Raw genomic sequence first — 13,389 nt, forward strand, 5'->3', positions numbered from 1 at the left:
AAGGTGAAAGAAGACTAATGATGAATACTGTACACCTATCACTTAGATGCACCAATTGCTAACATTTTATATGTGTGTATGTACACTTTTTTCTAAATTATGTGAAAGTAAATTAAAGACATTATGACATGTTACTTATAAAAACTTTAGCCTCCATATCTTAAAAACAAGATCCTTCTCCTATAGAATAACATTCAAGAAATGTATCTTTGATACACTAATATTTTCTGATATATAGTACATATTCAAGCTTCTCCAGTTATCCAAATAATGCCCTCTAGAGCTATGTCTGTTTGCCTGCCTTCTTTCTTTCTTTCCCTTGTTCTCTTTTTTTTTCTTGCATTGCAATTATTTTGTTGTCTCTTTAGTCTCTTTTAATCAAGAACAGCTTCCCATTTTTTCTTGGTCTTTGAAGACTTGCCACTTACGAGGATTTCAGACCAGGTACTTGGCAGAATATCCCACTCTCTGAAATTGTTTGATTTTTTAGGGGGTGCTTCAATGGGTAGTAGCAGGTCCTTCTCAGTGTATTAAAACTAAAGACATTCATTTAATTTTCATTCATTATTTGATGACATAAATTCATTCATTATTTGATGACTTAAACTTTAATTACTTGGTTAAGATGTTTAAACTCACATTTTGTCCTTCAAAACTAATTTTAACCTTGACATTCTTGGGTTGAACTGAGGTCAAAAGGACATCATATTTGATCTCCAAGGTCTGTGAGTGTTCAGTGAGAAGCCTTCACTGTGCTAGTTCTTGCTGGGTCATGGATAGCAACGTGGCCTCTAGTACTTGTCTTATTTCTTCCAAATCACAAAATAGCTCTACACACCATGCATTTTGGATGTGGCATGAGGCCAAAGAGCAGATGACAATGACACTGTGGCATAAAGCAATCAAATCCCTGATTCGAAGACAGCAAATTGCCTCCTCTGGGCCTAATTAAAGAACTATCATTTGAGAAACAACAAATAAGAATCAACAAGTCTGGAGAAATAATTCACATTAAAGTGAAAATGGTCCTGGATCTTCCCTTCCTCACTTCTTTTGAAATAACTTGTTATCTCTCCCATTTACTTCTCCCTAAATATATTGTATTGCATTCCCCATTCATGTTTTAATTTTACTGCTTCCTGGATATGACTTGTTTTCTCAACTATACTCCAAGTTTTCAAGGCACTTATTTGGATACTCTGCAGGGCCTAGCACAGTTCTATGCACAATTCCAAGGATGGAAGCATGGATGCATGGGTGCATGGGTAGACAGATGCAGGAATGCATGGATCAGTGGATAAGTAGGATAATGGATGACTCATGGATGCATGGATGCATGGGTAGATAGATGCAGTAATGCATGAGTCAGTGGATAGAAGGGAGAATGGATGGACACATGGATGCATGGGTGAATGGGTAGATAGATGCAGAAATGGATGGATTAGTGGATAGGTATGAGAATGGATGAATGGGTAGATGAAAGGATGGATAGGGGATGGATGGGTAGATGGATGGTTGCATAGGTAAATGAAAGGTGGATGGTTGGGTGGGTGATGGGTAGATAGGTAGATAGACATAGGAAGGAAGATGAATTGACTGATTAAGTGAGTGAGTCAAAGGTCTACCACTAACAGACACATTATGTTTTTTTTTTCCACTAGAATAACTGTTTCCCTTGTCCAGCTGAAGGATGCCCCAAAATGGGGCACTATGCTGACCAATTTGAGGGGAAAACCAGTGCTGTGGAACAAACCTTTTTCCTGAACACAGGAGAGAGTGGTAACTTTACTAGTAAGTTTCCATTTTACTCACTTCAAATTCTTGCAAATAATTTTAAAAAGTGTGCCAGCCTTATTAGTCAGTATCCTTGGTAACGATGGATAGAAACTTAACTACAACAAGGTTAAGTTGTAATGAAAGGACAGTGAAATGGAATTTGTGTTGGATCTCACCCCTCTAACCAATACTCCTGCCCAGCAGAGAAAAGCATAATGATTGGCCCAGGCTGGGTCACATGTTCACCCACCCCTGGTGCAGGAAAGATGCATCTATTAACAGAAGAGGGCAACGTGAAAGTCACTGTAAGTCAAGAAGTCACTGCAGTCATGACTGTTATATTGGTCCTCCTACATACACACACACACACACACACACACACACACACACACACACACACACTTTGTGGTGATGTCATTTTGCCCTGCTTCTTATTTTAAAAGTACAAGACAGTAAAATTATCAAGACTCATTTACTATGAATAATATCATATAATGGCTGGAAAGAAGAGCAGTTATTTCCTAAGGGAGTTTCAAATTTAAAAATTTATACCAGCACCTTACAAAACACTTTTCACATACAGTATTTCCTTTAATCCTCAAAATATTTATCATAAAAGATAACAGTTTGGCTGTATCTATAAAATTTTGTATGCACATTCCTTTAACCCAGTAACTTCACTTCTCAGAATGTACCAGAGAGAAATACTTGCATGTGTGCATAAGATGATGTGTTCAAGCATGCTCACTCTTTGTTTTTAAGAGCAAAAGATTGAGGGGAAAATCTAAATGTCCACCAGTTGGTAAATGACTAAATACTATAGATTAAATACTACATGTAACCATTAAAAAGAAGGTTATACTTCTGCATACTGAAGAGAGAAAACCTCTAAGATGTATTAAGTAAGAAGGCAAGTGACAAAACAACATGCAATACACCCAGTGTCTTCATTTTTCAGACTGCTGTAACGTAGTACCATAGACTGGGTGGCTTATAAATAGTAGAAATGTATTTCTCACAGTTCTGGAGGATGGAAATCCAAGACCATGGTGCCAGCACGATCAGGTTCTGGTGCACATTGCTGTCTTCTTGTTGTATACTCCCACATGGTGGAAAAAGGACAAGAGAGCTCTCTGGGGTCTCTTTTATGAGGTTACTGATCCCATTCATGTGGACTCTTACCCACATGAATTCAGTCCATTGTACCATGTATCAGTCAAAATACACATGTGCAGTATCAGCTGCCCTTCATTCATCAAGAGCGCATACCTTGCTGTGTTCATAAGGGACTGTGCTGAACCATAATATTTACTGACCCCTGAGTCCCTCGCTTCCGCCTAGAAACTTACCCCCTTAATTCCTGGGCCCCAGGAATTCAATTAAGTCACAGTCCTTTTACCTCTTACCCCTGGAGGATTCACAGCTTGGAACAATAATGTTTTCATTTTTTCAATAAGATGAGTTCATTAAATGGGTTGTATTTCTTTGGACAGGTTGGAGATATAAGGTATCAGTCACACTTTCTGGAAAAGAGAATGTGAATGGGTACATCAGGATTGCTTTGTATGGAAGTAATGGAAACTCAAAACAATATGAGATTTTCAAGTAAGTTCACTAGTAATGCGAAATGATCATACTTTCCATAATAGATTATTCAAAATCGACTGAGTATAAAGTGCTTTATAGATCTAGGCATCTATTATACAGAACCACTGAATCCTAGGATGTTAGCTGGAAGAAAGTTTCAGTGTCTAGTTCAATCATCCCGTTTTACATATGAGAAGAGTGAGGCCCAGAGAGTGGGAACTCACTATTTAAAATGAGTCATGTGCTAACTCCTTTTGGAATGTCAGTCATCTGACTAGATTGTTTTTTTCTTTTTTTGTTATTTTATTTTAGATTCATGGGGCACATGTGCAGATTCATTACATGGGTATATTGTATAATGGTGAGGTCTGGACTTCTAGTGAACCTATTACCCAAACAGTGAACATTGCACCCAATGGATAAATTTTTAACCCTTATCCCCATCCCAACCTCTCTCCTTTTGGAGTTCCCAGTGTCTATTCTTTCCAGCTTTATGTCCATGTGTACCCATTGTTTATAAGTGAGAACATGTAGTATTTGATTTTCTGTTTCTGAGTTATTTTGCTGAAGATAATGGCCTTCAGCTTCATCCATGTAGCTACAAAGGACATGATTTCATTCTTTTTATGTCTGCATAGTATTTTATGTTGTCTATATACCAAATTTTATTTATCCAATCAACCACTGATGGACACTTATGTTGATTCCATGACTTTGCTATTGTGAATATTGCTGTGATCAACATACAAGTGCAGGATTTTTCTGATAAACTATTCCTTTTCCTTTGGGTAGGTACCCAGTAGTGCAATTGCTGGGTCAAAATGAAGTTATATTTTTCTATCAAGTTATTTGAGAAATCTTCATACTGTTTTCCATAGGGGTTGAACTAATTGACATCCCTACCAACAGTGTGTAAGCATTCCCTTTTCTCCATATCCTTGCCAACATCTGTTATTTTTTTGACTTTTTAATAATAGTCATTCTGACTGATATGAGATAGTATCTCACTGTGGTTTTAATTTGCATTTCTCTAATGATTAGTGATGTTGAGAGTTTTTTTATTTGTTTGCTTGAGGCTTGTATGTCTTTTGAGAAGTCCTTTGCCCACTTTTTAATGGGGTTATTAGTTTTTTTCTTGTTGATTTAAGTTCCTTGTAGATTCTGGATATTAATCTTTTGTCAGATGCGTAGTTTGTAATATTTTCTCCCATTCTATAGTTTGTCTGTATACTCCATTGATTGCTTCTTTTAATGTGCAGAAACTCTTTAGTTTAATTTAAATGTGACTGAATTAAACTAAAGAGTTTCTGTCTATTCTTGTTTTTGCTGCATTTGCTTCGAGGTCTTAGTCATAACTTCTTATTTTTTTTCTGTTTTTCTTTTTCTTTTCTTTTCTTTTTTTTTTGAAATGGAGTTTCACTCTTGTTGCCCAGGCTGGTGTGCAATGGCGAGATCTCGGATCTCGGCTCACTACAACTTCCACCTCCTGGGTACAAACGATTCTCCTGCCTCAACCTCCCAGGTAACTGGGGTTACAGGAGCCCGCCACCACACCTGGCTAATTTTTTTGCATTTTTAGTAGAGATGGGGTTTCACCATGTTGGCCAGGCTGGTCTCAAACTCCTTTCCTCAGGTGATCCACCTGCCTCACCTAGGCCAATGTACAGGAGTTTTATCCTATGTTTTCTTCTAGAAGTTTTATAGTTTCGGGTCTCATATTTAAGTCTTTCACCCATCTTGAGTTAATTTTTGTATATGGTGAAGAATAGGGGTCCAGTTTTATTCTTCTGCCTATGGCTAGCCAGTTATCCTAGCACCATTTATTGATTAGGTTTATTCAATAACCCTTTCCTTGTTGTTTATTCTTGTTGACTTTGTCAAAGATCAGTTAGCTGTAGATATGTGGCTTTATTTCTGGGTTCTCTATTCTGTTCCAATGGTATATGATATATGTGTCTATTTTTGTACCAGTACCATGCTGTTTTGGTTACTGTAGCCTTGTAGTATAGTTTGAAGTCAGGTAATGTTATACCGCTGGCTTTGTTCTTTTTGCTTAGATTGCTTTGGTTATTGGGGCTCTTTCTTGTTCATATTCTAAAATATGAACAATTTTAGAATTGTTCTAATTCTGTAAAAAATGGCATCGTTAATCTGATAGGAATTATGTTGAATCTGTAGATCACTTTGGATTCTTCCTATCCATGAGCATGGGATGTTTTTCCATTTGTTCGTGTCATCTACAATTTCTTTCATCAGTGTTTTATAGTGCCCCCTGTAGAGGTTATTCACCTCCTTGGCTAAATGTATTCCTAGGTATATTTTGTGTTTGTGGCCATTGTATATGAGATTGAATTCTTGATTTGGTTCTCAGATTGAGAATTTTTGGTGTATAGAAATGCAGCTGATTTTTGTGCATTAATTTGTATTCTGGAACTTTACTAAAGTGATTTATCAGGCCTAGCAGACTTTTAGGGGAATTGTTAGGATTTTCTAGGTATAAAAATCATGTCATCAGTAAACAGAGATAACTAGACTTCGTCTTTTCCAATTGGTTGCCTTTTATTTCTTTCTCTTGCCTGATTGCTCTGGCTAGGACTTACAGTACTGTGTTGAATAGGAGTAATGAGAGTGGACATCCTTGTCTAGTCCCAGTTCTTAGGGTGAATGCTTTCAACTTTTCTCCATTCGATATAGTGTTAGCTGTGGGATTGTCATATATGGCTTTTATTATTTTGAGGTATGTTTCTTTGATGTCTAGTTAGTTGAGGACTTTTTATCATGAAGGGACATTAAATTTTATTAAAAGCTTTTTCTGCATCTATTGAGATTATTATATGTTTTTCGTTTTTGATTCTGTTTATATGTTGAATCACATTTGTTGATTTGCATATGTAGAACCATCCTTGCATTCCTGGAATAAAACCCACTTGATTGTGATGAATTACCTTTTTAACTTGCTGTTGGATTTGGTTTGCTAGCATTTTGTTGGGGATTTTTGTGTCTGTGTTCATCAGGGATATTGCCTATAGTTTCCTTTCTCACTTGGGTTTTGCAAATATCAAAATCTCTTCAGGCAAGTCACATCTGTATGGCATATAACCAACACACACCCCATCCTCACACACATAGGTACACACATGAAGCCTGTGGCCATCTCATCCATGTTGTGTAGCCTCAGCATCTGGCCTTTGCTGGGCATATGAGGTGCTTGATAAATATGTGTTAGATGAATGCATAACCTGTGCAACAAAGTTAGGTTCTGTTTTTGCACTTTTACATAAAAATGTTTGTGTTGAATTAAATGTCCTTGACAAATTCCTGTAATACACATGAGATGCTAACAAATGGCATCTGCTGAACCACATGCATCTTTAAACATAAGACATTGCCCCAAATCGTCCTGTAGCAAACTTTAGACCATTAATATGCCACCCCAAATATTTGACTTAGCTGTAGATAAAAACTAAAACAGTGGAAATCTGGAGTCCAATATTTTTAAAAGGTGTGTTCTGCACAAATACTTTTATGTTATGGCAGCCCCTGGATGTGTATGAAGTCATTCGAGGTGTTTGCAGAAAACCAACAACAGTAACTATTGTTTAGAGAAGTGATAGATTGCGATCATCTTATGTATTCATATATCCAGCTGATATAACATTTTATGTCCATATTTTCAGAGGATCCCTCAAACCAGATGCAAGTCACATGCATGCTATTGATGTGGATCTCAATGTTGGCAAAATACAGAAAGTTAAGTTCCTCTGGAACAACCGTGTGATAAGTCTATTTAAGCCCAAACTGGGGGCTTCCCATATCACAGTGCAAAGTGGTGAAGATGGGACTGAGTACGTATTTTTTATTGCATCTAAGTTTGGTTATTTATATTTACATGTTGATCTATCTGTCTATGCATTCATTCATCCAATTGCCCACCTACTCATCTATGTACCCATCTACTCATCCATTCACCTACCCATCTATCCATTTCTCTATCCTTTTAATCACTTAACCACTTACCCATTCATTTATTCCTCTACCCATCCACCCAGACACCTATCTCATCATTCTTCTGGCCCTCCAGCCATTCTTTGATCTTCCCATCCATCCATTCATCTTCCCAGGTGTTCATCTCAACTCTCCATCCATCCATCTGATTTACTTTGAAAAACCAAAATTGTTTTCCTTAGGCAAAATTCAACTTGGCAGGGGCAAGGCATGTAGGCACAGATAGGCACAGATTCAAGAAACGGGCAAATATGAATGACTGTTTTATCTCAAACAATAAGGAAAGCACTTGGGAAGTACATAGGGGAAATCTCTGAGTTAATTCCAGTTGATGTACAGTTATTAACGTAAATAGGTTTGTTTGGAGACTATAGCATTAGAGGGGTACACACTGTGTTGGGAATCTGGCTCATAATGACAAGTTCTTCCATTCTGAGAGAATAGAATCCTACTTAGTAGGCATTGGGAGAGAACATAACTGTTTTTAAAATATGGAAAGAACGACACCTCAAAAGAGGATAATTAAAAAACAATGGGATAATAGAGAATAAAGGAAACATAAATGTCGACTCTCAACTGCTCTCATTTTAAGATGAGGAAGTAAGATTTGGAAAGTCAAGTAACTTGTCTAAGGTCATGTAGGGAATCTAAAGGGAAAAATACTGGACTTCAGAATGTTTTCAAAACACACACCAAATCTTTGCTCAGCTGCATGACTTAACTTTGCTGGCTGTAAAAGTGGCAATAATCCCAATTGCTCAGTGTATTATTGGAAGGATCAGATGTCACAGTCAACGGGCCGTCATTTTGTGTACAGTAGACCCCCTTACCTGTGGGGATGGGTGATATGCTCCAAGACCCCAGTTGGATGCCTGAAACCTCAGATAGTACCAAATCCTACATATACTATGGGGTTTTTTTCCTATTCATACATACTATATGAATAGGAAATATGCTGGACAAAAGGACAATTCATGTCCTGGGTGGGACAGAGCTGAACAGAGCAAGATTTTATCATGCTACTCAGAATGATGTGTAATTTAAGACTTACGAATTGTTTGTTTCTAAAATTTCCCATTTCCTATTATGGGACCTCAGTTGACCTTGGGTAACTGAAACCATGGAAAGCAAAACTGCAGATAATGGGGGGCTACTATACTCAGTTGTGAGGCACAACAAGGACTGGGACCCAGGTCTTCTGACAGCCCATCCAGGGTTCTTTCCACTGTGCCCATCAATTCAGCCAGCTGGATATGAAACTGAGAAGTCCATATGGTCTGGCAGTGCAATGCAATGTGAAAATGTCTGGATTTCTCAGTATTTAAGTGGGGGTGGAGTTCCTGTTTTAAGTACAGTATAGAACACATGCTGTATAATCCAAATACCAGAGTCCCCAACCCACATGAGGGCTCTCTCATCAAGAAGCTACATTCTGAAGCTAAACCTGGAGGGATGGCCAGCTTGGCCACACTGTTCCCCTTGCATCGAAGACACCTGCAAGAGAAGGAAGAGGCTGGAAGTGGCCAGCTTCTCATGCTTGGTGCTTGCTCCAACCTGACTTGGTTAGTTTCTCAGGATTAATAACCCTCCAGGATCTTTTTTATTTTTAAGAAATTTTATTGAAACATAATTCCCATAAAACACAATTCACCCATTTAAAGTGTGCAATTTAATGGCTTTTAGAATATTCACAGAGTTGTGCAACTATCACCACAATGTTAGAATATTTTCATCACCCTAAAAAGAAACCCCATACCTGTTAGCCATCATCTCTCAACCTGCACATCCCTTTTCCTCAGCCCTAGGCATCCACTAATTTACTCCGTGTCTCTGTAGGTTTTCTTATTCCGGACATTTCATGTAAATAGAGTCATACAGTGTATAGTCCTTCATGACTGCCTTCCTTCATTTAGCATAATGTTTTCAAGGTTCATTCATGTAGCATGTATCAGTACTTCATTCTTTTTTATTGCCAAATAATATTCTATTATATGAGCATGCCACATTTTATTCATTTATCAGTTGGTCATTTGGGTTGTCTCTACTTGGGGGCTATTATGAATAATGCTGCTTTGAAATTATGTACAAGATTTTGTTTTCATCCTCTTGGGTATATACCTAGGAGTGGAACTGCTTGGCCATATGATAACTCTGTTTAACCTTTAGAGGAACTGCCAAACTGTTTCCAAAGTGGCTGCCACATTTTTCATTCCCAGACCAGTGTATGAGGGGCCCTCTCTGACCTTAATTTGACAGAGAAAGTCCCTCTGAGCTGGCTGGGGCACTATTGGTCCCTGGAACTCATTGCTAGACCCAAAGAGGCAGTCCCATCAGAGACCCCTCGGTTTTGCAGTTTGCAAAGCTTCAGTTTGACATGGCTGATTCACTTTCCACCCATTCGGAGCTCACCCAGGGAAAGGGGTGCTCTTTGAGCAGGTTTAGTTAGTAAGAATTACTCGGACTCTGCCTGGCAAAGCAGAACTTTTAGGTCAAGGGGAGCTGAATGCAGGGGGTTGCCCGAATGCTGTTTACTCATCTGAAGTCACATTTCCACAAGCAAAAGAGCCTCATGCTGACAATGTTTTCCTCCACAGGTATAACTTTTGCAGCAGTGACACTGTGGAAGAAAACGTTTTGCAATCTCTTTACCCTTGTTAAAAACGTGGTGCGACTATTGCGGTAATAAAATTTGTAATGCACTCAGTTTGAGGGTGAGCTGTTAGTTTGACATTCTCTACTTTCTGGGTTCACGTTTCAAAAATGATTTGGGGGACTGGAGCCAAGTTTGCCACAGGTGACACCTGGAACTTCTCACCCACTTACCTCTGCCACCGTCTCTCTTTCCAGGCACTTTAGGTGGCCTTTCTAATGGATTTTATTTCCTTAGACAGTGGACTTCTGTCCTATTTGTAAAGGTCATTGTTGCTGTCACTTGCTGCCCACCCAGCCTTTAACATCGTAGGGGAACAAGGTAGACACCACATAAGAATTCAGAAAATACAAAGAGAAGAAAAGCAAAAAAAGGAGAATGAAATAAAATATCCCAAGATATTGCCGCATTTTGTGGCAGGTGTAATTCCAAACTCTGATGATTCTGGTTACAATCCACCTGCGGCATGGAAAAAGCAGGGCTTTAAAAAAAAATTAATGCATGCCCATGTTACAAAATTCAAATGATACAGAAAAGTATTCTTACAAAAGGTGAATCTCCTTCCCCTTTGCCTTCAGGTCTCTCAGTTCTTCCCAGAGACAACTTGGGTTTTTTCAAGAAATAGTCCACGTATACTTATGGATATATCTATTTTACACGCTCAACCCTGCCACACCCTTTTTGTCCAAGTCCAGATGACAGAATAGTATACACACTGTTCCACATCTTGCATTTTTCACTAACAATAAGTTGCATATTAGTCTCTAATGGTACAGAAAGAGTTTCTCCATTCTTCATACAGTTTCGTAGATTCCACTGAGAGATGTACATGGTATGTATGGTTGGACTATTTTCTATTATAAATATCCATGCAATTAATATCCTTTCATGATATCTTCTACATTATATAGCTGATCAATAAATATTTGGAATAAGTTTATTTTGACAAATATTGCCAAATTGCTCTCTATAGCGATTGTATCAATTTATTCAACGAACAACATAGTAGGTTGAACCATATGCAATTGCACTTTTAAAGGCCAGAAAAGCCAAATGTTGGCAATTTCATGTGATTCATTCTAATATGAGAGCGTTTCACACTCTCGCCAACATGAGTATTGTGAAATCTTTTGCCAATTTGATAGGGGAAAGTGTTTTTCCTTACATTGTAATTTGCTTTATTTTATTATGAATGAGGTTTCAGTATTTAATGGGCTCTTTGTATTTCTTCTTCTGTGAATTATCCAAATTCTTTGCCAATTTTAGGCATCTTTTTAATACAATTTTTACTTTAAACAGCTCTTTAATATTAGGAAAACTAGAATATTCCATCATATGCAAATATTTTGCTCAATCTATCCTCTGCCAATGGAGGAAAAAGAACGCCAACAGGAGGGGCTGAGACAGCCACTCACAGGGCCTGGACCTGTCTGCCCTGTGCCCAGCTCATACTTAGAGGGTTCTGCCGGTCCCCATCACCCCAGTGGCTTCCCAGAGGGCTCCAACCACCTGAACTCACACTGGTCAGAGACAGGTGAGGTAGCCAGGCTTGGGTTTTCATGTCTCTTTCCTGAGCGTGATACTGGTCACCAGCCTGTGTGGTCTGTTTTTTGAGGCTATGCCCAGATTTGAGGGGCCAAGGACCTCCTCACCCAAGCTGCGGGGGCCTGTGCAGAGGAGGGTCCAAGGACCTCCTCAACCAAGCTCCTGGGGCCTATGCAGAGCACAGCCGTGGAAGCCTGACCTCCTGACCATGCACCACCTCCCATTTGTCCCCAGCAGAACTGCCTGGGGACCCCAGACAGTAAATGGGCGGGTGCCAGGTAGAGGGTGTTGCTTTCAGGGCCTGGGAGTAGTGCTGTAGGGTGCACCTGTTGTGCCAGGGTGGGGTTATTCACTGTTCAATTCTTAGAATCCTGAAATGGCTTCATCTAGCAGTTTGAGAAAATGGCATCATGACAGCAGTGACTGTTGCATCAGGAGAATTGCAGGTAATTCTTCCTTCCACTGAGATTTGGAGAATGGGGGTAAAGGAACTCTGTCTTCCCTTTAAGGGGAGGCCTCTAATACAAACAGAACTGGAGTCCTTGAGTTCAATATCTTGGGATTTTTTTGTTTCCTTCTTCTTTTTGGCTTTTCTTTTCTTTGTATTTTCTGAATTGTTTTTCTTAAAACCCTTTACAGCATTTATGTGTTTTCATTTTTTATTTTTTTGAAGATGGAGTCTTGCTCTGTCACCTTGGCTGGAGTGCTGTGGCGCGATCTTGGCTCACTGCATGCAACCTCCGCCTCCTGGGTTCATGCGATTCTTCTGCCTCTCAGCTTTCTGAACAGGCATCCACCACCATGCCCAGCTAATTTTTTAATTTTTAATAGAGATGGATTTCACCATGTTGGCCAGGCTGGTCTTGAACTCCTGACCTCAAGTGATCCACCCACCTCAGCCTCCCAAACTCCTGGGATTACAGGTGTGAGCCACGGCGCCCGGCCTCTATACAGCATTTAAAATCTTAGCCTGGTGCAATGAAATAGGTCCTGTCTGAGACCTACTAGATGTTTTAGATCTCAATAAAACTACAAACTATAGACGTTATCAGCCCTGGCCGTGTATTAGAATTACTGTGAAGCTTTAAAAGAAACCTGTAATCTCAGCTACTCAGGAGGCTGAGGCGAGAGGATCACTTGAAGCCAGGAATCTGAGACCAGCCTGGGCAACAGAATGAGGCCCCATCTCTTAAAAAAGAAAGGAAACAGAAACAAAAGACAGTCCCATGTACAGGATACATCCTAGACCAACCACAATTTTGGGGTGAGTCGCCAGTATTTTTAAAGCTCCCTGGATGATTTACAGCCACAGTTCAGAACCACCATGTGTGATCCCCTGTAAGAACTGGTAATGACACTTTCTATCTTTACTCATATAAATCCCCATAGTGTGATATAGGGCCTAATTGCTCAGCTCTGCAGTAAAGCTGAGCTGGCCTTGCATTCATTGCAGCTTCATTTCCTTTTAACTGGACTCCCTGGACTGACTGCTTAACTTCTTTGACCTCAACACTTACTGGAGAATAATAGTAGCCCTGCCACACAGGGTGGCTAGTAGAATTATATAAGATAAATGCAAAGCACTTAGGGCAGTGCTTGGCACATAATAAACAGTCATTAAATGAAGAAGGTTGGGAGGCTGAGATGGCTGGATCACCTGAGGTCAGGAGTTCGAGACCTGGGCAAGATGGTGAAACCCCATCTCTACTAAAAATACAAAACACACACACACACACACACACACACACAAATTAGTGGGACATGGTGGTGCACACCTATAATCCCAGCTATTCGGGAGACTGAGGCAGGAGAATCGCTTGAACCTC

The 13,389-nt window shown here is 39.4% G+C and overlaps 1 protein-coding gene across 1 annotated transcript in view; it reads left to right on the forward strand.

The window, feature by feature from the left end:
• PNLIPRP2 (pancreatic lipase related protein 2) overlaps positions 1-10,072 on the forward strand; it is a 32,172-nt gene extending 22,100 nt beyond the window's left edge. The window contains exons 12-15 of the mRNA XM_077947607.1: positions 1,662-1,791; positions 3,270-3,381; positions 7,041-7,208; positions 9,963-10,072. Coding sequence (XP_077803733.1) covers positions 1,662-1,791; positions 3,270-3,381; positions 7,041-7,208; positions 9,963-10,026 — 474 coding nt within the window. The 3' untranslated portion in view covers positions 10,027-10,072. The remainder of the gene's footprint in view (positions 1-1,661; positions 1,792-3,269; positions 3,382-7,040; positions 7,209-9,962) is intronic.
• Positions 10,073-13,389: the final 3,317 nt, after the last annotated feature.

Source organism: Macaca mulatta, chromosome 9, assembly GCF_049350105.2.
Source record: "Macaca mulatta isolate MMU2019108-1 chromosome 9, T2T-MMU8v2.0, whole genome shotgun sequence".
Classification (NCBI taxonomy): Eukaryota; Metazoa; Chordata; class Mammalia; order Primates; family Cercopithecidae; genus Macaca; species Macaca mulatta.